This window comes from Ursus arctos, unplaced genomic scaffold (genome assembly GCF_023065955.2).
Source record: "Ursus arctos isolate Adak ecotype North America unplaced genomic scaffold, UrsArc2.0 scaffold_16, whole genome shotgun sequence".
In the NCBI taxonomy this organism is placed as follows: Eukaryota; Metazoa; Chordata; class Mammalia; order Carnivora; family Ursidae; genus Ursus; species Ursus arctos.
In genome coordinates, this window is record NW_026622830.1 from 37,111,952 (window position 1) to 37,133,117 (window position 21,166).

Below are 21,166 nucleotides of genomic sequence, written 5' to 3' on the forward strand. Positions count from 1 at the left end.
TAGACAAGCTTCAGTACTTCCTGGGACCTCAGTTTCCTCATCTGTAAAATAAGGCTAACCGAGACTGGAGTTCTGGAACATAGTGGATGTCCTCATGGGCTGCTGTCACCAAAAAACGAAATTATTTCCCACAAGATTTTCCAAAGGACCAGGGTTAGGAATGTGAAACCAGCAGTTCACGAATGCGCCTCTACTTTGTAGCAATGTCTTATGGACACATACCTTGTTGACATCAGCACAAAGCCTCTTTTGAATTTTCGCTCTCAGATTTTTTTTTATCTATTGCTGTGGTTTGCCACCATGGGCAAAGTCCCCCCCGTCCTCCCCCCCCGCCCTGTCACCACCACAAATGCCTCACATAAATCAATTTTTTTCATAATTCCTAAAAAAAGCAGTCAGCCCAATCAGACAGTTTCAGGCAGGTATCAAGGTAGAAAAAAGCCAGATACCAATTTTTTTTTTTAAAGATTATTTATTTTTTTATTTGACAGAGAGAGAGAGAGCCAGCGAGAAAGGGAACACAGGCAGGGGGAGTGGGAGAGGAAGAAGCAGGCTCCCAGCGGAGGAGCCCGATGTGGGGCTCGATCCCGGGACTCTGGGATCACGCCCTGAGCCGAAGGCAGACACTCAATGACTGAGCCACCCAGGCGCCCCCAGATACCAATTTTAAGAAGTCCACAAGCTCCACAAGAGCAGTTATGATAATGGTAATTACACTAACAATAACAACAGTAATAATGTCACCATCCGTAAACCATCTAAGTCTCATTATGTCTCATTATGTATACAGAGAATATGGGGGAGCCAGAATCTGGAGGGAGGCCTGGGACCTGGGTTCAAATCCCAGTGTTGTCACCTATAGTCCTGTGCCCTTCATAGGGTTCTTTTGTTAAGTATTAAATAAGATCATCGGACCTCGTTCTTGCAGAAGCCCTGCCCATAGTAAGCCCACAACCAAGGGCGGCTGTCTTCATCATTAAATTTCTTTTCAGTTGAGGAAGTTGAAGCATGGAAAACAGTAAGCTCTTTGCATTGTGAAGCCGTTTGCTCTCCACCCAGCTGAAGGAGGGATGTCAGGGGAAGGAGCTTGCGTTTACTCTGCGACTACTGCTCGCTTCACGCGTGTGATCTTGAGTTACTGTGAAGATGAAGACCCTTGACCCAGGGCAGACAACTGAGATGAAGTAGGACCAGGATTCAAATGAGGTAGCCCTGCTGGGACAGAGGCCCAGTATCAGCAGAAGACTCCACCCGTGGGTCCCCATCCAAAGACGTAAACATGGAAGATGTCAAGTTCTCCATGTGGCCTTCACCACTTGCCTACCCAGGGTAAAATAGGGAGAGTGAAACTTGAGATCTAAAGTTCCATGAGTTCGTGATTTGGGGCTTAAAAGTACAATCCTATTATTATAGTGTTCTCGTCTGCATTTTCTTTTAAGAATTGTTTTAAAGTCAGATTCTTCCAGTTTTGCGTCTCTGAAAAGTCTAATTGGTTGACTCATTGTGGTTGAGAAATCTCACAATTATTCAGAAATAGACTAGAGAAGGGCAGGGGGTCTCAAATAACCTGGGAGATACAGTCACATAACTGGAGCCCAAACTTTCAAAATAAAAAGTATCGAGAACTAGTAACCAGCCCTTCCAGAAAACACATACGTAAACAAATGTTTGAGTCTCAGAAGGCCCTTCTCTCTCAGAGTGTAAGCTCTTCTCCTCCCCAAGACAGTGTAAGTTTAAGGATCGAGAACTTTAACCCATGGTTTAAACAAATAGAGAAAAAAGGAAAAGAAAGTACTTTAGTTTTAACTAGTCTTACCTCTCTTCTTTTTCTGTTTTCACCCTCTTTTCTTCCCTGGATTATACGTGGGGCCCACCAGGGAGATTTTTCCACCATGTAAGTTGGCAGGCCAGTGGGTTAATTCCCAGTCCTGCTAGTGGATAATATGCTTTATATGTGAAGGAGAAGGTGGTGAGAGGGAAATTTCAAAAAAGAGTCTTGTCGCTTAGCTAATTCATTATGTAACAGAAAAGATACAAAGAAATTATTCACCAGCTTGCTGGTAGAAGACTAATTCCAGTCCTTGCACAGAGCTTCAAATTAAGTACTGGAATTATCTCTACCTACAGTTGTATTTTAGTTGTTTTCCTTTTACTGAAGTCAAAAGAAAACACAACTTGCCATTCAGGAAGAAAAAAAAAAAACAAAACGCCATCCTTGTTTTCTTTTTCATTTTTGGCGCTGTGTTTTCAGACAGCCATTTACAGGAATAACATAGAAATCCATTTGTATGCATGCACCGATCTCAATATCCCCCTATAGGAAAGGGTTCGATTCAAATTTGGTCACATTGAGAAAATGAAAACTTAGTGCGGGTGAATATAACTCTTTATAAAAGCCGAGTTCTCCCTGGGACCCATGTGTGCCCTGCAGTAACTCCAGAAATCAGCAGTCCTGTAGAGTCATTAATCTTGGAGGGAGAAATACAAACCAGGTGGGCAGACTCCTAACATCAGCTCGACCAGCCCCAGCAAAGGATGGCTAATTAGCTGCCTTCAGTGTCTGCAAACTGTTCAGCATTAATGCTGGCTCCTGCCAAATTCAGTTCCAGAACAAAGAACGGCATTTGTGACATGTCAGGTTTTCAGCATCGTTGTGTTACCAACTTATAACACATTAAAGATGAGAAGTGGATCCCAGAATTTTGAGGGCATATAGCCGTCTATTATGTAGGACACTCATAGGCCTCTTTCCTAGAAGATTCAACACAGAGCGTTGTCAAGGGCTCCCAATTTCTCAAGTCAGGCCCCACTGCAAACATTTCCTCCTAAGTGCCTCCTAAGAAAAAGAACAACCCAGTGAGTGCTCATACGTGCCAGACACTTTACAAACATCGTTTCTAGGCTTCCTTAGAAAGACCTTACAGGAAGGGTTCCATCATCGTGCTTCCTTTACATCCGAGAAAACTGAGGCAGAGAACATCATGTAAGTTGCCCACGTCCTCCGTTGGTAAGTGGTGTGGCTACAGTCGAAGCTGAGTCAGATGGCCGCACTTTCTCCCCTCAATGAAAACCATGTTAACAAACGATTAATCTAAGAAAATACTGGAATTAACTCAGAAACTTATGTAAGAGAAGATGAGTGTATTTGGTTTTCATTTCATTAAGATCTGAAACCAGCCATTCAGAATGACCTTGTGAAAACACAAATGGCAATAAAGCTGGACTTCATTAAAATTAACAACTTGTGCTTTGCGGAAGACCATGCCAAGACAGTGAGAAGACAAGCCACAGACTGGGAGAAATATTTTCAAAAGACATATCTGACAAAGGACTATTATCTAAAATGTACAAAGAACTCTTAAAACTCAACAGTGAGAAGGCAAACAACCTGATCCAAAGACCTTAGCAGACACCCCACCAGAGAAGATGTGTAAATGGAAAAACGCATAGGAAAAGAAGCTTCACATCATAATTCATCAGGGAAATGTAAATTAAAGCAATAAGATACCACTACACGCCTGTTAGGAGGCCAGAATCTGGAAGACTGACGATGTGAAGCAACAGAAAGGCTCATACATTCGTGGTGGGAATGCAAAATGGCACAGGCACTCTGGAGGACAGTGTGGTGGTTTCTTACAAAACTAAACACACTCCTACCCTACAATACAGCAATCATGCTCCTTGATGTTTACGCAAAGGAGCTGAGTGTCCACACAAAACCCTGCACATGGATGTTTATAGTATCTTTATTCATAATTGCCAAAACTTGGAAGCAACCAAAATGTCCTTCGGTCAGTGAATGAATAAGTAAACTGTGGGGCATCCAGACAATGGAATGCTATTTAGCACTAAAAAGAAATGAGCCCTCAAGCCATGAAAAGACATGGAAGAAACCTAACTGCCTATTATTAAGTGAAAGAAGCCAGCCGTAAAAGGCTACATGGTGCATGATCCCAGCTGTATGGCATTCTGGAAAAGGCAAAACTATGGAGACCGTGAAAAGATCAGTAGTTGCCAGGGGTTGGGTGGGGAGAGGAGGGAATAGGGGATTTGTAGGGCAGTAAAAACAGTCTGTAAGATAGCACGAGGACGGATACACGTTAGCATACATTTGTCCAAACTTACGGAATGCACAACACCGAGAGGCAGCCGTCACGTTACCTACGGACTTTGGGTGACAATGGTGTGTCAGCGTAGGTTCATTTGTGACAAGTGGACCGTGCTGGTGGGGGATGTTGATAATGGGGGAGATTACGCGTATGTGGGGCAGGAAGCATATGGGAAATCTTTACCTTCCGCTCAGTTTTGCTGTGACCTTGAAACTGCTCTGAAGAATAAAGTCCTTTAAAGAAGCCGAAAGCACAAATGCTGCTCTCGGTGGTCACCCTACTCCCTCCAAACCAACACCTCTTGGCTTGGGTAACGGCACAACCAGCCGGACTGTTTTGACTGAATCGACCTAACACTTAAGTTTATTTTTGTCATACATTAAATGTAATAAATAAACTAATTGGGAAGAAGGGAGAGGTTCAACTTTCTGTTTGCACCCGTTGATTCGTTCTCGAACGAAATTGAAGGGTTGCTTGAGTTGTTTGACAAGTTCCTTTGTGTGGTGAGGGTGAGAGGGTGTGTGTTTTCATAGAATCCGCCTGTCAGTGCAGTCAAAACTATGTGTGGTGTAGACACAGCCCACAAAGTGTTGTGAGAACTGATTAAAGCCAAAAGTTCTTTTAAACCCATTGGGTTCCGAAGGTGGCATGTAAATGTGAATTTCACTTATTTATTTACTTCATATTTTTCCCTTTTCTGGAGAGCTTGAAGTGTTTTTGCAATTTATAATACCATGAAAAATTAAGCACTTAGGGCTAAACCAAAAAGGTTCATCTATGGCAGTGGTTCTCAAAGTGTTGTCCCCAACCAGAGGATGTCTCCTGGGAACTTGGTAGAAACACAAATTCTCAGCCCACCCCAGACCTGCCAAATCAGAACTCAGGGGCGGGGGTGGGGGGGTAGCGTAATCTGTGTTTTAACAAACCATTCAGGGGATTCCGATGCTCCCTCAAGAATGAGAACCATTGCCCTAAAGGAACAGAAGAGGGGACACCACCAGATGCCTCCAATAGCGCTTGACTTCCAAGGAGCACTAAACAAGAGATCCTGAGAACTTTCTATTGTGCTTTCATCAACACTGTGTGTCTTAAGCAAAGTTCTTTTCTGTGTTTTTAATTCTTTCCTTTCATCTTTGGCAATGCAAGCGCTGAGTTTAGATCCGATAGAACTCTTCAAATAGACAGCAGCAAGCTGACAAAGATAGATTACCATAGAACGATCTCATTAAAACTAGCAGAAGACCTAGAATCCAAAATGGTCCGTCTAGTTACACTAGTTGACTTTCCAAATAAATCGATCAACAGTGCAGTGAGCTAATTGTTCACTTGAGAATTAGCTATAAGCACTTCAATCTATTGAACACAACATTTTTTTTCAAGTAAAATAATGCCAGATCAGCTTTTCAAGATTGAGAAGGTTGTCTTATCCAAATAAAATATGCCTTAAGAAGAGAGGAATTGCATGTCCGTCCCACTGACTGGTGTCAGGACAGGCTGTCTGAGAAGGACTGGAAGGGAGACCATCACAGGGTTTCCCAGGAAAGAATACTCAAGTGACAAGAATTTCTCCTTATGCCCTAGCATGGAAGGTTCCATCGTGCATCTGCCCCAGATCGTGGCTCTAAAGAAGAAATACAAGGCTTACCTCTACATAGATGAAGCTCACAGTATTGGGTCCGTGGGCCCAACCGGCCGGGGTGTTGTCGAATTCTTTGGACTGGACCCTCGAGATGTTGATGTGCTTATGGGCACGTTCACCAAAAGCTTTGGAGCTGCGGGGGGTTACATAGCTGGAAGGAAGGTAAGCCAGGGACTCCCCGTGTCTATTTTAAACCTGAATGCTCTGGGGACCCAGTCTGCAGGGCTTCTGTGAGTTCCCCGAGAGCTTCCGCTCAGTTCAGTTGATCATGGCAGCCTGGATACAGTGGGTCCCCAGCCAAGTAGGCCCAGCGTGGCAAGGAACTCCCCCGCTCACGGTGAAGAGGAGCACGTGACGCGGAATCGCTTTAGAATAAAATGACAGCATCAGCAGTGTACGCAGGAAAAGGCTTCATACAAGGAGAGGGGTGGTTGACTCTGCAGGGTAGTAGCTAAGGACTCTTAGAATAAATATCATTCTCCTAGGCAAATGATGGGGGAGGGTATATTTCAAAAAGAGGGAGTAATGTAGACCAATCCACAGACATGTTAAGGGGATGTTACAGAGCTGTAAGTAGCTTGGTTGTTGTGGCATGAAAAACATAAAGCAGGTAACAGCAACAGTGGGCAAAGGTCAGATATTAATGAGGTTGACCCTGTGCTACGAGTTCTGGGTTTTAAGAGTTTCAGTCAAAATCGTAGCAAGATCAGAGACACCCTTGTAAGAGATTTCCTGTGCGAAATAATTCTCTCCCACATTTTGGATAAGCCATAGGTCAAATTGTGTCACCCTCTAATTTCTTTCTTTCTTTCTTTCTTTCTTTCTTTCTTTCTTTCTTTCTTTCTTTCTTTCTTTCTTCCTTCCTTCCTTCCTTCCTTCCTTCCTTCCTTCCTTCCTTCCTTTCTTAAGTAATCTCTGCCCCCAGTGTGGGGCTCAAACTCATGACCCCAGGATCAAGAATCGCATCTGGACCAACAGAGCCAGCTGGATGCCCTTCTCATATCTTATCTACGTGACTTAAAATTCTGATCCGATGGGATCAGACTATTGAGTGTTATCCCTGTCCTTTTAAGCCAATACCACCAAGGAGGTTGCCAATATAAACCAATCAATGTTTAAAAGAAATTAAAGAGAGGAGGCAAGGGCCAGGGAGAAAGAGAAAATGAAAAAATCAAACCTGGATTTGAGGGATAAAGAAGCCAGTGGTCTGCCCTGTACCCAAACCCTGATAGCTCTCTCACAAAGGCCTACACCTGCCCCAGAGTGACTCGTGACAGTGGTGTTGGCTCCACCAAGGAGGAACACCAGGCCCCAAACCAGTGCATGCAGGTGGCATTCACAGCGTCTCCAAAATTTCCAACTCCTTACTCATTGTCACCAGCAGGAACAAGAGTTCAGACTCCTGATAAACCAGTTAGACAAATCAGGGACTGTAGCCGAAGACAGTCTGGCCATCAAAAGCCTATGATTTAAAACAACAGATTTCACTGTGACCATGAGATGTACAAATGCTTAAAATGGTCAGGGTTTTCAGTGGTCTTGACCCTTCAACTAGCATTACTTTCTTCTGAGCTCAAAGCACTGTTTTCCATCCTCCCTCCACCGGCCTGTGGGAATTAGCCGGGTAATGCTAAAAACATCGGGAATGCTTAGGATCCTACAAAATTTAGCTGAATCTGGTGAAAGGTTTAATGTTCCCTTCCTCAACTGTGGAAGCAGAGGGATCAGAAGGTCTCAAATTTAGAAGGTGCCTCATTGGGGCTTCATTTTTTGTGAGCTTGTGGTTTTGTGATGACTTTAGCAGCAGTTCTGAGCTACAAAATTTTTAACCAAGCGTAACTCTGTTTCCTGAACTAAGGGCACCTGAATAAACGGAAGCGCGCGGATCCTTGAAATGTTGTCAAATTTCGTAGATGTCACATTTTCCCCTTGGAGTTCCTTCATCGGATACCCACTTTAAACAAAGGCTCATGACTGGCCTGAAGTTAGGACCAGCTCACTCTGGTTCTCTCTTCCTCTCCATCCTCAAGCCAGTGGGACTGTTTTGAAGGTGTATTTGTTCTTGTCTATGTAACTTGTATTCATTTGGGATAGATACCGGGCAGTCGTGGAAAATCAGTACTTACATTAATATCAATGCAGAAAAAAAATGTGTAGATCTGTTCATTTCCTTGCTCTTTAAAATATTCATTCTCCGCATGCTTGGATCCAGAGAACTGCATCATCCTTCCCCCTCCGCTGCCTTTCCAGAGCCTCTGTCTTCTCCTCCCGCTCCGAACTACGCTGCAGTCTCTGAGTTGACCACTAGATGGCAGCAAGAATTAGAGAGTCTTTGGCAGAGGTCCATTAGCCTGTACAGAGCCTTAACTGCCCTTAAACAGTCAGATGCGAAACCTAGAAAACATAGGGCAGTTTTCAAGACGTGGAGGGTGAGCAAGAGACTGGAGGCCACTTGAGAAAGTTTTTATATGCGTCGTCCCCTGATGATTTCAAAATCAAACACACACCTGTCTGGAATGGTTTTGATGAGTCTGTGGCAAACCCAGATAAATTGGTTTCCTTCCAACCTGCTAAGCCCAAGACTTAATGGAATTTTTGCATCTGCTTGTCTGGACCTTTAGCTTTTTAAGTTATGTTAATTTTAAATTATGTGTAGTTTCCATTTAAATCATAGTTTTTATTCGCCTGGATTTTGAATTATTTTTGAGAAAATTTTCACTTATACTTTGTTTTAAACTGTGCTTTTTAACTGAAAGGACGGAGGATTGGACAAATGCTAACAGTTTTAATTTGAAAGAAAACTTTCTACTTAGCTATTTAAATAATTGGAGTACAGTTTTTATAGAGTTTCATCATATTTTTCCTGGATATTTTGGAGTATATACCTCAATTTGTGTGTGGGGTGGGGAAAGTAACTGCAAAATAGCGAGGATTCTAACCAGTAGGTACAAAAGCAACAAAATGAACCTTAAAATGTTAAAACACACACACTAGGATTGTACATTTTTCTGAAACACTAATAATTTCAATTTCACTATGTTCATAGAGATCTTAGTAAATCTTGAGATTTGAAATTAACTACTTGGGTCAAAAAATCTAGAAAAAGGTAAAACTGGCTTTCTTTTTAAATGTCAATGTTAGGGTTAGTAGGAGAGGGACTATATTCCCAACAACAGTTTCGAGGAGGCTCTAGAAGTCTTTCTGGAGCTGGTCAAGGTCAGGAACGTGTACGTTAGCAACCAGATCTGTCATGAAAGGAAACGTGTTTGGAAACAAACAAGAGGAGGAAAAATTGATTTGCTAAGACAGTACCACAGAGAGTAGGGACTTTGTCTTGGCCTTAGGCTGGCTGTCACCGAATGTCCGACAAATTCATCTCTGCTTATTGGAATTTACTGCCCCCGTCTGGACTTTCTCTCCCTGCCTTAGGGAAACCGACCAAACGGCCTCTCCAGAGCCAGCAATATTTTGCTATTTTGTTCACTTTGAGTTTGGAGCTACCGTAGATCATCTGGGAACAACCCAACTTGGAACATTCTGTCCTTTCAAGACCTTTGCGGTGCAATGTCAGAGATAACGCCTTCTCTCCACCTGTCAGAGCTCCATGCTATGAATGGCTTCTTTGAAGGATACCTGAGCTGATGAAGCTAGCTTTATGTTTATTTTTTAATTTGTGTCAGTCCAGTTGCCTAGGAGGTGTGGTCAACACTAAAGACCCTGCTTTGGGGGGCCCAAGTGTTTCTCAGGCATATATCCTGAGTTCCCTTGTCTGCCTGCTGCTAACCCCTGGCTTTACAGCCTCCCCAGGCTGAGCAGAGACCTGCAAATGAGTGGAGCAGAGGTAGCCTTCATGACTGATTGGTTGCAGGGCTGGAATTCCGGAGAAGGGAAGTCCGACACGGCAGCCAAGTTTGGGGTGAGCGTTCGCCCCAGAAGCCTGGGCGCCAGACAAAGGCTGGCCCCTCACAGAGGCCAGCTCTGCCCTGTGTGCTCAGCCCAGGCTGCATTTAACAGCCCTTTGAAGTAAATGGGGGTCACGGTATGAGCACCAAGATGTTTATTCTAAGAGCCTCCTGTCTGATTTCCTCAGCAAACCACCCCTGCCCTTGAACTCCAGGCCTATGGGTAGAGAAAATAATCAGGGTTTTGAACTTACAAATGGACTTGGAAGCCTCGGTATGAGGAGACCTCTAACCCACTTTGAAGGAAGACATAACCCAGACTTTCCTTGAGGAGACCAAAGCCAACTCCTAATTCATGGCTTTTGGTGCCCAATGGCGGAACGCGAGGAGAGAGTCAGAAATGGGGCATCGAGACCTTCCTTGATGCTCAGCAGAAGTTACCTAAGGAGCCCCACTTTCTGAAGCAAGTCAGAAAATTAACCCCGTTCACAAACTCAGACCCTAAGAGGAAGGGGACCCAGTCTAAAAGAAATAAGATTGTGGGCAAGAGAGTCTTAATGTTAAAAGAGAATGATAACTGCACTGATGGGGCATTCATTCAAACTCAGAACGCACATGACCTTGGCTTTATGAACGTTCCCAATTTGGAAAGGAAAACTACAGGTTGGGGGACATTGAGAAGAACCCTTGAGGAATCCAAGGAAGTTTTGCTTTGTTTCTTTGTCTGATCTTTGCCAGTGAAGCCCCAAGACTAAGAGAATATTTCTATGCTTGTTCCTAAGAATGCAGCTTAGTAGTTCCCTATATACTTCGGGGACTCTCACCATCCATCCTCAGTCCCTGAAACCCCTCTGCTTTTCATTAGATCATCGGTATTTACCAGGCCCCTGCTAGGTCCCCACCGCTGTGGATTTTAGAGGAGTGCGTAACTCCATCCCTGCTCTCAAGGGGGTCTCCCTCACTTTGGGGAAATAAGAGCACTGGCCCCAAAGCATTTTGAGACCGATGCAATTCAGTCTGTGGTTTAGTACTGTTAACACTCGAGTATATTGGGGTTCTCCCCTCTACCCCCAAAAAGGAGCAAACTGTGAATTAGGGAAAGTATCACAGGTGAAGTGGAAGTGAAGGAGGTCGGCTCTGGGCTCCCCTGTCCCCCTCACCACGTGCCAAGCCAGCTGTCTGGTCTGGGGAAGTATTATAGTATGGCGCTAAGCGTGGGGACTCCAGAGCCAGGCTCTTTGGGTCCAAATCCTTGTTACCCAACCAGGTTTTGGTTGGATCATTTTCTATCTGTTTTGTGACTCGGTCACCTCAACTATAAAAGGGAGATAAAAATAGTACTTATCTCAGAGTGATTGGGAAGGTAAAATAAGTTAGCCCATGTAAAGTTCTTAAAATGGAGCTTCAAGTGGCCAAGGAATATCAACTATGGTGTTAGCTTCGAGCCCTATTATGTTTTGGGGGCCATGCCAACTGTCATCAAGTCTGGGGACTCTTTTCTTTAAAATGCTTTTCTTCTCCTTTCTTTTCCTTCCGACCTTTACTACCCCAATAAGGATAGAGGAAGAGCTGGGCTGAAAACCTTTGGTTTGCTGTCTGGGTGTACCAATGTGTAGTTCCCTAATCTTAGAACATTACCCTCTGCCAAATGAGGGGCCTGGGTTAGAGACACTTCGAGGAGTTTTTGTATTTTAGTTCTCTCCTCCCAACGCATGCTCCCAGCTCTAAGAATCTCCGAACGCACAATCCATTAACAATGACTGCCAATCTCATTGGGAGTTCACTATGTACCAGACACTCTTCTAGACTATATATATATATATATATATATATATATATATATATATATATAAACTCATTTAGTTTTCATGATGACCCTGAAGTCAGTATTACTATTATCTCATTTTTCAGAGAAGAAAAGTAGAGCACAGAGAGGTTTAGTAACTTGCTGGTGGTCACATATCAGTAAGTGGGAGAGCCAGGATTTGAACCCAAGCAGTCCAGTTTCAGAGCTTGTCCTGTAATTCCTCAGTCACACTTCCCTTCACGGGGTTAATCTTGTCTTGGAAGCACTAGCTTCTTCCTCTACTCCCAGTTGACTCCTCCATCTTTGATGATAATACGTCACCCTCATTCCCAATTTTAGCACAGATCCATGCCTCCCCCCTCCTCTGCATCTGTCCAAATCCACCCATCCCTCAAGGCCAGATCACCTCCTTGAAACAGCCCTTTTCCAGCCCTGGTCCACGTGAGCCTTCATCACCCCATCATACTGTCCCCTGCATCCTACACACTCTCTCCCGCTTGGCTTCCCGGCATTGTCAGGAGGCACCAACTCTCAACAAACAAAGAAAACCCTTGTTGCTGCTCATGGAGCAGCACTGAACAGGAGCTGTGAAGAACAGCCTGGCTGCAACTACTCTGGAAAATGCCTCTCTCTCTTTAGGCGTGCTCCCTCTCCCCCATCCTCCAGAGTGAACTTTCCAAATACTGTGTGGCCAGTGCCTTAAGTCAGGCTATCACCATGCATATACTCTGCAAATATAGTGAAAACCCACCCAACTGCTTATATGAGATTCAATAAACAAAAGAATAGATAGAAATTTAATTTTAATTTTAATGTAAGTGGATGATGGCTGCCAGAGACTAGCCTTTCTGTCCTCCTACTCTTCTTACACTCCCACATCTAGAACAGACAAGTCCTCGTGCAAACATGCTGGAAGGAAAAATGGAAGCAGGGAAGAAAGCCCAGGAGTAGGGAGAGAAGAGAAAAAGGAAAGAATAAGGACAAGAAATGAAGGGAAGGGAAGAGGAAGGGAAGGGAAGAGGAAGGGAGGGAAGGGAAGAGGAAGGGAAGGGAAGAGGAAGGGAAGGGAAGTGGAAGGGAAGGGAAGAGGAAGGGAGGGAAGGGAAGAGGAAGGGAAGAAGGAAATACTTAGACATGGAAAGGGAAAAAAAGATTTAAATGGAGAATTTGTAATGAAAGAGGGAATCAGAATAGAAGAAAAGGAAGAAATGAAGAGTGTGAAATGAAGGCCAATAAAGAGAAAGGAAGTTGGGGGAGAAGGATGCATGGAAGGGGGGGTTTAGAAAGGCAGGAGGGAGAGAATAGAGCTTCCAGGTCCCCTCATTGGGCCAGGTAGATGCGTCACATCACTAGCCACCTGTGAGACAGACCATTCACCGAGGAAGATGAGCTAAGAATGCTTAAAATGCTTGTGAACAACCATGCTATCCATTCGCCAAGAGAGATGGAAAAGCGAAGGGTGGGCATAGTCCCAGACTTGGAGGTAGTCGATGAAGGGGGTTTAGGAGGAGATGGGCCTGCCCAAAGCAGGGCTCCTCCCTGTTCACCTTTACTAGGGAATGATCAGAGAAGACACCTCAGTGGGATTCTAAACTGTCTCCCCGTCCTTGAAGAAAAGGTCGCTGATCCTTTATAGACGCACTGCTGGTGCAGAGAGCTGTCATTAGCCCATCAGGGTTTCTGCAGAGCGTCCTGAGGGTCCCAAGGCATGAGCCAGAACAGGTGGACCAATGGATGGTCTGGTCAGCCAATAGATGGCTGAGCACCTCCAGTGCGGCCCTCCCCACTGTGGCACTGGGTTATTGGAATGTCTTAAAGCTTCCCGCGGGCTTACCCGGGACCTTATATTCGGCCTCAGGAGTCGGGCATGCAAGTGAAGAATCATTCCTACCACTGAAGACCAGCAGACTGCAGTGCGTCAGCACTCCAAAGAGTGCTGCACAACATTCCAATAGTTCTGTACTGTCCAAGGCATAACCGGAGTTCATCTGGTCCTAACCCACACTCTGGTTTAATTTTCCACCTCTCCGTTATGCCACTCTGTACCCCCACCCCAAGTTTTCTTTTCCTCTTTACCCGCCTTCATTCTTTAAGACCATTCTGCTTCCTCACTGAAGCCTCCCCTGTCTGCTCCAGCTAGCAATATCCCCTCTCTTTCCTCTGCGATCGTCCTGCTGCGTATACTGGTCTGCGTATCCTGTTAATTTTCCTGCTATTACTTTTCCAAAGGCACAATCTAGTGTTACGTGCTCACGGGCAAGAACCACATCCTGTATTCCTGGATTCTCCTAAATGCTAAGCCAGTGCTTGTGTGCAGGCTAGGTATTCAACAAACATTTGGGAAATCATTTTCCTTTATACATATGGTTTTGCCTTACAGACCTCAACTCCAAATTCTCAGCATGCCGCTTTTGTATACCTTATAGGTTTTTGAAGGAGAGACTAAGAAGAAGAGATAGAAAAAAATAAACAGTTTGGTGATGTCCCTTGAAAATGACACCACATTCGAGAATCAAAAGTCTTATGCTATGGGGGATGGGGAGGGGACTAAATGGAGTTCTCACCACCAACACTAAGACTTATTTGCTTTCTTTTTGGGTTTCCTCTTTTATTAAAGGACCTTGTGGATTATTTACGAGCTCACTCACATAGTGCTGTTTATGCTACATCCATGAGCCCCCCGGTAGCAGAGCAAATCATCAGATCGATGAAATTTATCATGGGACTGGATGGTACCACGCAAGGTAAGAGGGTCTGCAGGGGGGACAACTCCCACAAATCCTTTCTTACACTTCTCTCTGCCTTCCTTATGTCTCATCAATCTGCCCCTTTCTCAGATACACACCTTTGTCTTATTATAACTCAATTTGTAAATCAATTTGTACAAACCCAATTTGTACATGATACATAATCATACGGACTACAAAAATGTGCTAAAACTGCTGCCAACACACACACACACACACACACACACACACACACACACACAGAAATGCTCTTTTAAAGCAACGAAAACTTTCTAATTCACCTCTTCATGTGATCAGCAAATCTGGATAATTTTGTGTAATCAGTTGTGTTAAAATGAAGCAAACAGTTGTATGTGTTTGCCTGTGTTTGCTTGGGGCTGTCACTTGTGTTTCCCTGGGAACAAAGTAGGGGTCGGGGAGGGATTGGCCACCGTGTGCATTTGAGGATATGTGGACAAAACACACACAATAACTTCCCATTTTCATTTCCTTTATTCTTCTTATTTTTTTTACAGTGGGTCACCACAGGCAAAGTGTGCTGCTTTGCTCAACCCAAATGAGCTTAATCTGCTTTTTGAAAAATTGTTCCAGCAAAGCCTTTTGGAGCTCGCTATCTTTTAGATGTAGTTTATAGGGCTTCTACTACATAACACAGTGGGGATACACTGATGAATAAAGCAGTTCTTGCCGCCAGGCAATCTCGTGAGTGCGTTTATGCAAGTAGCTAATTCTCCCCGCCCCAGGACTGGTCACTGGGCCATAGAATCCATGTGCTCCACCCCACCTCCCAGCTAGTGGGAAGCCCTCCACTGTTGACTGCCATCTTCCAAGCGTACTATTTCAGGAGAAGCATGGGGCGATCTATTTCCCAGTTTTATTAAAGCAGCAGAATACTTTACTCACATACAAGTTTTACCCAGAAGTCTACTATATAAGACAGATGAGAACAGGGGTGGGCTGGTTGAAGTAGTGTATATACCTAGCTCCATACTGACAGCCCCGAGGCCCTTCTCCTGAGCCCTAGCGCCCCCCAGGACACTGGTGCGAACACCCCTGAGACAGAACTTTCCGTTTCACTAGAGCAGGAAAGTGGCTTGCAGAGTGATTTTGTTCCTCCATGTAGAATGCCGTGATTGATGGTTCTCCAAAGTCTCTTCCAACCTTGTCTTTGGAGTTTTATGATCCTGGCTCTTGTTGAGTAGTCTGTGTGAAAAGGAAATAAAAATCCAATCTAGGGAGGCCACGTGGTGCAATGGTTAAGGGCAGAAACTGAAAGTGGCTGCTTAGATTTGACCCCTGGAATCCTGTTTACTAGCTCTGTGGCCGTAGGCAAGTGATTTAACTTGTCTGTTCAACTCAGGGCAAGTGATTTCTCGGTGTTTGGGCTCCTCCAGCTGTAAAATGAGGAAAATAATATTGATCGATGCTTTTGTGAGGATTAGGTGAATTTAGATACATAAACTGTTTAAAATTATGTCTGAAAACAATTATTTAGTAAACATCATATAATTGCTTGCTACTGTTATTTGCTACTATTACTGAGGCATTTAGTTCTTGGGTGAGAAGTATTTGGACCTCATCTGTGGGATGCTGTAGGAAAGAGTCTTATGATGGAAGTGAGGTAAGACTAGGTGTCTTCCAAGGCCTGGATTAGTCAGGATAAGCAAAGTTATGCCACCATAATAAATAAACCCTGAAAATCTCTATGGCTTAACAAAACCAGGGTTTATTTCTTGCTCATGCCAAATCTAATGCAAATCAGATAACTCTCTGCACAGCTATTTCCATGGGAGTGATTCAGGCTGCTTCTAGCCTCTGCATTCCCTGTGGCAGGGAACAGGGGAACATCAGCCTGGAAGTGACCCTTACCACCTTGGCCAAAACTAGGCATATGACCACACCCAAATTTGTGGGAGAAGAAGTTGGTAATTAAAGGATGTGGATATGGATAAGCAGATCTCTTTCAATGTTTTAAAGCTGAACCTAGAAATAGAGCTGTATCTGTGCCCACGTGAACTGTCTGGTTGTATGAAAAAACTGGTCTGGAACCACTGGCTCCTCACGAAGCCATTATTGATGATCTTCTTGAAATTCATTCATTTGTTTTTTTTAAGATTTTATTTATTTAGGGGAGCCTGGGTGACGCAGTCGTTAAGTGTCTGCTTTCGACTCAGGGCGTGATCCCGGCGTTCCGGGATCGAGCCCCACATCAGGCTCCTCTGCTAGGAGCCTGCTTCTTCCTCTCCCACTCCCCCTGCTTGTGTTCCCTCTCTCTCTGGCTGTCTCTCTCTCTCTGTCAAATAAATAAATAAATAAATAAATAAATAAATAAATAAATCTTTAAAAAAATATTTTATTTATTTATTCGAGAGAGTGAGCACAAACAGCAGGAGGAGCAGAGGGAGAAGGAGATGTCCCCGCTGAGCAGGGAACCCCACTCAGGGCTTGATCCCATAACACTGGGATCATGACCTGACTGAAGTCAGATGCTTACCTGACTGAGCCACCCAGGTGCCCCAAACTTCATGCATTTCTTTCTTTTTTTTTTTTTTTATGTTCAGTTAGCCAGCATATAGTACATCATTATTTTTTGATGTAGTGTTGAGTTTCTGCCCTTTCTGACCAGATTATCCTTTGGCCTTATTTTAAAGATGAATAACTAGGAAAGTTACCTGAAAATTAGCCTATGTCTCAATAAGGATCACTAATTTCATAAGCCCTTTAGTGTGTATGTTATCAGAAGCAGTTGATTTACATGTAGCCAACCTGACAATCATTGCCTTCCCTCCTGTGGATTGGTTTCCTGCTTCATCACAGGTAGGATTCACTCCATTTATCTGATCACAGGTGAAGATCTGCAGAAAAATTGCATTGAAAGATATGATCAGTTCTTTGAGAGTCGTCTATCAACAATTTTTCTTCCTCTGAGGTGGGCGGTATCTCCCTTAGTTCTCTCTCTTGCCTTAATAATTGAAGAATGATTTGCTTATTATTTTTTTCACCTCCTCATTGAAGTTTCTCACTTTCCTCCTCTTGCCATCTTAACAGGGAAAAGAAAAAAAGAAAGAACAGAGAAAGCAATGTATGAAGTCTGTTTTCTTAGAGCCAGGATGGGAGAACCCAGGGGGAAAGACAGGACAATTTCTTTTCAAAGGGGTGAACAAAGGAAAGTAGTAGAAAAGAAAATTGACAGAATCATCTACCAAGTTTCAGATGGTTCTGTCTGACACATCTTTTGAAGAATTCAAAGGCACCAGTGAATGTTCATGCTGGCCTCATTTACGACAATGCCTGCTTTAAATAAAATGACTAGGACAGGTTGCGAATATTGCATTAACGCACCCTCTCTGCTGAGATATACGGACTCTCTCGGGGTAGAGTGCCCGGAGCTCAAAGGGATGCACTATGTCATTCCAGAGCTGCCTTACAGGATCTGAGAAAGAGAGCACGGCTCCAAGCCTTCATCTTTGGCCCACTCCACTGCAACTGTGATTGGAGCCTTTCAAGGCTTTGTTTCGGGTTGAGTTTGGGGAGCAGTTGGCCAGATCTGTCCCTTGATGAATATCTTCACTTTAATCTGCAATGCAAAGCCATAGGCTTCAAAGAAAGGCAAGCTACAGGAATAAGGTCAGTGTTCCTTTGAAGCCAAGGTTCAAAGATGAAATAGCAGTCTCAGCGAAATGACACGCTCATGCACAAACAGCCATCTTCACTCTGCAGCCAGGCTGCTCGTGGAGTTCGTGCACACAGGCTGGGGAGCTGCGAGGCCGTGCCCGCATTCCATGTGCTCCAAGGCCCTTTTAATCTCCTGGCCTGTCACATCGCGCAGCACAATGAGCCCAAAGTGGAGATGTGGTTTCTCCATCCTCATGGTTGTTGGGTGGTCCATAAGCCAAATCAGTGCTGTAAGCCCCTTAAGGGCAAGAAATGTGTCTTGAATTAATCTGGTGTTCCTCTGAGTGTCAAACCCAGTGCTCGGCTTAATAAATACATCATGATTCAGCTTCCATCTCGCTGGCCCACTCGATTTCAGGTCAATGTTTCTGCTAAACAAGATCGAGGGGATGTTTATCTCAGAGGACTGGAAGCCAGGAATGTGTTCCACACCCCTGTGGCCGCTGAAGGGATCACTTAGTATTTGGGACCCTCTGTAACTGACATCACTTTTGAAGAGGTCCAGGAAGGTTGCAGCTCAGTCATTCGCTTCACCTCCACCTGGCACGAGCAGCCCCAGGAGGCTGAGCCCCAAACCATAACAACTCCCCTAAGGAAAGCACCGGCAACAGGTGTCTTATGGTTATTTATTTAAATCTTGGATGCGTATTTTTCAATGAAACGGTCAATATTCTTTTTGAACTGCCAGTCTTGGCCTTCCTTCCCCACTCGCCCTTTCCGCACTCTGGGGGGAAGATAGACGATGTATCTCACGGAGGATTAAGGGTGTGTGCTCTGCAGCCAAATGGCCTGGGGCCCGGTCCCCAACTGCCCTCGCTCCATGATGGGCAAGCTGCTTACCCTCGCTTAGCCTTGGTCCCTTAATTTCAATCGGGGTTGTACATAGGAGTAATTGATGCGAGATAAATAATGGACTTAGCAGGACACTTGATAAATAGGAAACACGCAATAAAAGCTCACAGTTACTATTATTTTAACTCATCTGCTTTCTGCCCTTCTCCAGATGGTCAAGTTTTTACTCACCCTAGAACTCTGCCTTTCTCTCAGACTGCCATCTGCTCCGTCAGCAAATCCCACAGCACGTCCTTTGCCGTATGCCCAGAATCTGGTCCCTTCTTGCCACCCGCCTCTACCTCTGTTAGCTCCCCCCAGGATTACTGGGATCACTGGAGTAGCCTCCTGGATATCCTCTCCACTTCTGCTCTTGTCTTTTGTAGGACTTGTTTTCCGTACAGAAGCCAAAGTAATCTTTTTCAGAAAGTGTAACTCAGAATACCCCCTGTGCAGAACTTTTCACTGCTTCCCATCTTACTGAGTGTGAAGTTCAGACCATGGCCTTCAAGGCTTCTCATGATAAGTCTTCCGTTTTCCCACCCTCTTCCCCTCACTCGGTCCATTCCAAGCACTTGGCATCCTTGCTCTTCCTAGAACGCAGGGAACAACTCCTGCAGGGGCGCTGTGCCCTTGTCGACCTCTCCAGACCAGCATTTCTGACCAATATCTGCATGGCCCACTCTCTCATGTCCCTAGCCTCTTTGCCTAAAATCAACCTATTAGGGGAGTGACCCTACAATAAACTACACTCCCTCCTTCTGTCTCGCATTCTCCTTACCTCACTTTCATCTTCACGGCATTTATGAGCACCTGACAAATTGCGTAGGTATTGCCTTGTTTTTTGTTTTCCCTCCCTAGAATGTAAAGTCCAGGTGAACAAGCATTTTGTCTGTTTTATTCATTACACTGAGGACAGTGCGGGGCAATTACAAGTTCTCAGCAAATGCTTGTGGAAAGACAGAATCCTCTCTTTCCCTCTTAGCTCAGGAAATAAATGACCCTTGTCTTCTTCACATCTCTGTGCTTGATTCTCTCCCTTCCCACCTGCCACAGGCACTGCCCCTCTTCTCAACGATGAATTTGTTCACTTCCTTCATCCTAAAAAGCTTTCCCTGACCCCTTCCTCCTCTTTAGCCAGCCAGTGAGTTGAATCTCTTCCATGGCTGCAAATCTTCCTGAAACGGTGGCCTTTGCTGCCTGCTTCCCCCTTCTCCTCCCCTCTCAGTGTTCAGCAACTTGAGCTTGTCCTCAGCGCATTGCTGTGGGCTCTGCCCCCTCGAAGGTCACTGCTGCACACCCACTCTGCTGGTCTGTCTCTGACCAGATTTGACTGACCTCTCCACCTCTTCCTTTTCTTGGAAGACTTCTCTTAGTTGTGGAGGTGCTCTTCTTTTCTGGTTCTTTCTTCACTTTTCTGTGTGTTCTTCCTCCCATTTCTGTGAGCTATGTTCCCCTGTCTAAATTTGCCAGAATTCTATCCTCTGTTCTCTTTAGATTTCCCGCTGCACAAGCACACCCCCTACACACACCCCTTATCCTTTCCCTTATGTAGAGACATGATTCTCAGGTTTGAGCCTGTCTTGGAATCACCCAGCGGGATGGTAAGAACAGATTGCTGACAGCTTCTGGCTCAGAAATGCTTGTCGCACATCTCATAAGCTCCCAGGTGATACAGATGCAGCTGCCCCAGGGACCAGACTTTGAGAATCACAGCTGTCTGATGACCTGTACTCAGTTCAGTTTCTCCCTCCCATCAGGTTGTCCCATCACTCCATGAGACATGAAGTGATGACTGGGGACACGTGGACAACCTTTTCAGACATCGGTGGCATTATAATTAGCATATAAATGTAAGAGCAACACTAGACATAGACATAGAGCAAGAATCCCAGGAAGGAGGCTGACCATGGGCAAACTCAGTGCTGAGATGGCCAATATTAAGTCTTCAGAGATTCCGCTCGATCCTTTGGAGGAAAAGATGGCCCAGAACAGATGTATTACCAGCATCTGTATTATGGCCAATAATTGGGCCTTAGCCCGTTTCTTTTTAATTCAACTTGGAAACTATGTCTCGGAGACCTACGATGAGTCAGGCACTGCGCTTACCACTGGGGAGAAAAACATGAAGGTCTCTATTTATAAGAAATCCACAGTCCACTAGTGCCTGATAGCCAAGGGCTCTGTGCCCTCATGAAGTACTGTACTCACAACAGCCTCTCCCTTCAACCTACACTTCCATATAATTTTTTGAAGTACATAAAGTCATTAAGAGTTCATGATCACAGGGGCGCCTGGGTGGCGCAGCGGTTAAGCGTCTGCCTTCGGCTCAGGGCGTGATCCCGGGGTTATGGGATTGAGCCCGGCATCGGGCTCCTCTGCTATGAGCCTGCTTCTTCCTCTCCCGCTCCCCCTGCTTGTGTTCCCTCTCTCACTGGCTGTCTCTCTGTCAAATA

General features: G+C 44.8%; 1 protein-coding gene across 2 annotated transcripts in view; it reads left to right on the forward strand.

The window, feature by feature from the left end:
• The window catches only part of SPTLC3 (serine palmitoyltransferase long chain base subunit 3), a 133,657-nt gene that overhangs the window by 84,535 nt on the left and 27,956 nt on the right, over window positions 1-21,166 (forward strand). For both annotated transcript variants that reach the window (XM_026503019.4, XM_057312667.1), the window contains exons 8-9: window positions 5,691-5,910; window positions 14,075-14,201. In XM_026503019.4, coding sequence (XP_026358804.1) covers window positions 5,691-5,910; window positions 14,075-14,201 — 347 coding nt within the window. The remainder of the gene's footprint in view (window positions 1-5,690; window positions 5,911-14,074; window positions 14,202-21,166) is intronic.